Genomic DNA, 4,990 nt, shown 5'->3' with positions numbered 1-4,990 from the left:
GCTGAGCTATATCCAGCCACATCTTCACACTATAACTTATCACCGAGCATATTGTACAAACTATAACTAATACCTAGAAATCTCATTCGCCCGACTGATTAGCTATTGGCAGTAAAACCGCTGCAGACCATGCCATGCCCTCTGTTCCTGAAGCCAACACCATCTTTGATAAACACAATGACTGCTTTTGGTGCAAGGGTGACCAACACATCACCAGCAGTAGAGCCGCATGGGAGACTTATGGCTTGCCACTATGGGAGACCGATGGCTTGCCCCTATGGGAGACCCATGGCTTGCCCCGTTGGAGTTGACCCATGGCTTGCCCCGTTGGAGTTGACCCATGGCTTGCCCCGTTGGAGTTGACCCATGGCTTGCCCCGTTGGAGTTGACCCATGGCTTGCCCCGTTGGAGTTGACCCATGGCTTGCCCCGTTGGAGTTGACCCATGGCTTGCCCCGTTGGAGTTGACCCATGGCTTGCCCCGTTGGAGTTGACCCATGGCTTGCCCCGTTGGAGTTGACCCATGGCTTGCCCCGTTGGAGTTGACCCATGGCTTGCCCCGTTGGAGTTGACCCATGGCTTGCCCCGTTGGAGTTGACCCATGGCTTGCCCCGTTGGAGTTGACCCATGGCTTGCCCCGTTGGAGTTGACCCATGGCTTGCCCCGTTGGAGTTGACCCATGGCTTGCCCCGTTGGAGTTGACCCATGGCTTGCCCCGTTGGAGTTGACCCATGGCTTGCCCCGTTGGAGTTGACCCATGGCTTGCCCCGTTGGAGTTGACCCATGGCTTGCCCCGTTGGAGTTGACCCATGGCTTGCCCCGTTGGAGTTGACCCATGGCTTGCCCCGTTGGAGTTGACCCATGGCTTGCCCCGTTGGAGTTGACCCATGGCTTGCCCCGTTGGAGTTGACCCATGGCTTGCCCCGTTGGAGTTGACCCATGGCTTGCCCCGTTGGAGTTGACCCATGGCTTGCCCCGTTGGAGTTGACCCATGGCTTGCCCCGTTGGAGTTGACCCATGGCTTGCCCCGTTGGAGTTGACCCATGGCTTGCCCCGTTGGAGTTGACCCATGGCTTGCCCCGTTGGAGTTGACCCATGGCTTGCCCCGTTGGAGTTGACCCATGGCTTGCCCCGTTGGAGTTGACCCATGGCTTGCCCCGTTGGAGTTGACCCATGGCTTGCCCCGTTGGAGTTGACCCATGGCTTGCCCCGTTGGAGTTGACCCATGGCTTGCCCCGTTGGAGTTGACCCATGGCTTGCCCCGTTGGAGTTGACCCATGGCTTGCCCCGTTGGAGTTGACCCATGGCTTGCCCCGTTGGAGTTGACCCATGGCTTGCCCCGTTGGAGTTGACCCATGGCTTGCCCCGTTGGAGTTGACCCATGGCTTGCCCCGTTGGAGTTGACCCATGGCTTGCCCCGTTGGAGTTGACCCATGGCTTGCCCCGTTGGAGTTGACCCATGGCTTGCCCCGTTGGAGTTGACCCATGGCTTGCCCCGTTGGAGTTGACCCATGGCTTGCCCCGTTGGAGTTGACCCATGGCTTGCCCCGTTGGAGTTGACCCATGGCTTGCCCCGTTGGAGTTGACCCATGGCTTGCCCCGTTGGAGTTGACCCATGGCTTGCCCCAAATACTGCTGAATCTCGATCACTCTTGGTGGGAGCGACATCTCACTGGCTCGGCTTGAGAGGGATCAATTTTACAGGAACTGGCAGCATGTTGGCAATTTGAGAGTCCAGAGCACCCGTGTGACATCAGCCTTTCCGGGGGGCCCTCATCTGCCCACAGCCGATACCAAAGTCTCCCCTATGCGATGCTCAGCTATGAGGTGAGCTGTGAGGTCAGTCAATGACCGCTACCATGGAAGGAAGTTTAGCTGTCAGAGAAGAAAAGTGCCATCACAGCGTACATCGCTTTCCCGGCATCTTCATGAAGCCGGGATCGATGATGAATGTGCACGTTTCTTTATTTTCCTCTGCACAAACTACAAAACTCAGGCTGTTTTTATCTGTTTGCTGGGGTGACAAAGTTTACTAGTTGGGCTAACATTTTTTTTAGTTTTGACTAGAGTATGGGAAGGGTTAAAGTGACATTAAACCCTCAGATTTTTTAACATAAAACAATAGTGTAATATGCGCCTTACTGTAATCCATGGTAGTTTCCCTTCTCTTTGCTGCTCTTCCTTTTAAATCCTCATGTCTTCTCATGCTGGGGCAGAACTTCTGTGTTGCAGCAGACTGCCTTGTCTCTGGAATGGATACACGGTGTCTGTGTGTAGGTTTACAACCTGAGCCAGCACTACAGGAAGAGGCACTCAGCTGCAAAGGGAAGTTCTCCCCAAGCATGAGAAGAGATAAGGATTTAAAAGAAAGAGCAGCAAGAGAAGGGAAACTACCATGGATTACAGTAAGGCGCACATTACAGTATTGGTTTATGTTAAAAAATCTGAGGGTTTAATGTCACTTAAGACTCCTGTCATTTGGAGGTTGTTCAATCACAACAGTCTAAAAGCAAACTCCCACTGTGTTTTATTTTCAGTAAACCCATAAAGCTCCGTGTCATCGGTTTCATGGGTACCCAATGTATTAAATGTTGAAGGATTTGAGGTTCATGTTAAAAAAACAACATTAGTTAAACTTAAAAATCCTTAAAATGGCCCCAAATTGATGATCTTCGGGTTAAAAAGGCAAAGGGGAATATGTCAGCAAGTATCCATCCAGAACCTTGATGGCCCTAACAGAGCAGCGATTGGAGGACTCTTCTCTTTGCTACGGACGGAGTCTTGTGTAGAATCCATCACTACATAAGCCACGTTTTTGTTTTTTTGTGTGACTCAAAGTTCTGAGAGAGTCCAATCTAAATGTGTGTTCTCTGCAGGTTCCGCTTAAGAAAAAAGACTTGGAAGAACCCCGGCACAGTATTCCTCGATTACCACGTCTACGAGAACGAGATCAGTATTTCAAGCAACTGGGAGGTCTTCCTCGAGGTCCTAGAAGGTAACGTGTGTGTTGCTGCCTGTCTCATCTGAGAGTTGTCTGGCTGACATGCTGATCCTGTGGCTTCAACACATTCTTAATCTGACTTAAGTGTCTTCTCTATACGTTTGGTTGGATGTTGATGGGTTAAATCACCCTCTGGCTTATCCTATCTCAGTCCTTCAGAGTATTGAGACCAAAGACAGCCAGGCAGAGGGCATTTACAGGAGGCGGTTGCCATTGACAGCCACTGTATTTATATTAATGCATGCTTCCTTTAAAGGAGAACTATGGGGTCAGTGTTTTTCCCCATAGTTCTCCTTAGGGTAACGGGAGGACACAAACTAGCGTCCTCCCGTTACCCTAAGCTCAGTATACCGCGAGCTACAGCTCGCGGTATACTGAGACGTGGGAGCGGATCCCGACGACGGGATCCGCCCAGCTGCGTGAGTGACAGCTGGCTCTGCCTATCTAGAGGCAGAGCCAGCTGTACCCGCCCCCTCCCTCGTCCGTTCTGCCAGTCAGAGCTGGCAGATCGGAGCGGGGAGAGGGGAATCCAGCCCCTCCCCGTCACGGCAGAGAGCCGTGACAGGATCGAGAGGTGAGCGAACGCCGGTATGTGTTCCCCCACCTCCCGATCTACTGAGCCGACCTGTGACAGTCTCATTGTCACAGGTCGGCTAGAACTATGAGGTGAGTGAAAAGCACTCCCCTCCCCCCCTCATAGTTCTCCTTTTTAATTGGCTGAAAAATAATCAATCGGCTGCCCTCATCCATATTTTAGCTGCTTACACGTCACGTTACCAAAATTGGGAATCAAGCTTAGTTGCACATATAGGGCACTGATCTTCCCAATTTTCTAATGTGTCAGTATCCAGGGACCAATGAGTGCCTGCCTCCAGCCACCAGAGCCCCACGGCCATGCCCCCTACAGCGCCCAGAGACCATTGCTTATCTGCCTCAAATGCCCAGAGAGCGATGTCCAGCTGCCTCCTGTGCTCATAGACCATTGCCCAGGGTCCAATGAATGTCTGCTTCCGGTGGAAGAGCCCCATGACTGTGCCACCTACCGCGCCCAGACACCATTGATTATGTCCCTCAAATGCCCAGAAGTCAAAGGCCAACTACCTCCCGACCAATGATTGTCCACCTTCAATCCCCATAGACCAGTAACTGTCATCCTCCTGTGCCCAGAGACCAATGCACCACCACTAATGGTGTCCAGATGCCATAGGCTTGCCAACAAAGGTGCGCAGACTAACGCCAGTAACCCACCGCCAGTGCCTAGATACCAATGACCAGCCGCGTCCAGTGCCTAGAGCAGCGGTTCTCAACCTTTCTAGGGCTGGGACCCCTTGGTAACATTTGCCAGGTTGTGGTGACCCCCCCAACCGTAAAATTTAGTGATGCACCAATACTAGTATCTGTGTGGGCTCTCGGGAGCCTATGCGGGCTCTCAGGTGGCTAGTGGGACTGCCTGTGGTGGCCAGTGCGGGCTCTGTGGTGCCCAAGCACTTCCCTCCCCTCACTCCTGCCCGCTCCCCTCTCTCTGATCCTCTCCGGTCGCTGATGCTGCAGCGCCATCTAGGAGAACTGACACTGCTGCGCTAGGAGGAGGCTGAGGAGCCTCTTACCTAGAGCAGCACAAGGCACATGGGGACCCCCTCAACTGTGGGTTGCGACCCACTTTTGGGTCGCGCCCCACAGGTTGAGAACCACTGGCCTAGAGACTTTACATCATGGCTTCTGTGTCCGATCTCTTCTAATAGCTGGAAGCCGTCCTATCCACGTACTTACCAATCTACTTCTCTCCATCTCTTTTATGTTTCTTTATGACAGAAGGGGAGAAGATGAAGTCCATGTCCCAGCTGTCCTTGCTGACTAAGAGGTGGAGGCCATCGCAGCTGAAACTGGAACCTTTCCAGGAGATCGTGCTGGAGACCAACAGTGTGGATGAACTTCGGGAGAAGGTGATCATTGGGGCATTATGAATTTTTACAGGGTCATCACTATATAT

At 52.6% G+C, this 4,990-nt stretch overlaps 1 protein-coding gene across 4 annotated transcripts in view; it reads left to right on the top strand.

Annotated features, from left to right (window-relative positions):
- USP47 (ubiquitin specific peptidase 47) overlaps window positions 1-4,990 on the top strand; it is a 69,064-nt gene that overhangs the window by 60,565 nt on the left and 3,509 nt on the right. For all 4 annotated transcript variants that reach the window (XM_018555353.1, XM_018555344.1, XM_018555337.1 and 1 more), the window contains 2 exons: window positions 2,876-2,994; window positions 4,813-4,943. In XM_018555353.1, coding sequence (XP_018410855.1) covers window positions 2,876-2,994; window positions 4,813-4,943 — 250 coding nt within the window. The remainder of the gene's footprint in view (window positions 1-2,875; window positions 2,995-4,812; window positions 4,944-4,990) is intronic.

Source organism: Nanorana parkeri, unplaced genomic scaffold (assembly GCF_000935625.1).
Source record: "Nanorana parkeri isolate BGI_ZX_2015 unplaced genomic scaffold, ASM93562v1 scaffold10, whole genome shotgun sequence".
NCBI classification, from domain to species: domain Eukaryota; kingdom Metazoa; phylum Chordata; class Amphibia; order Anura; family Dicroglossidae; genus Nanorana; species Nanorana parkeri.
The sequence above is the reverse complement of the archived record's forward strand: the minus strand, read 5'-3'. Positions and strand labels throughout refer to the sequence as shown.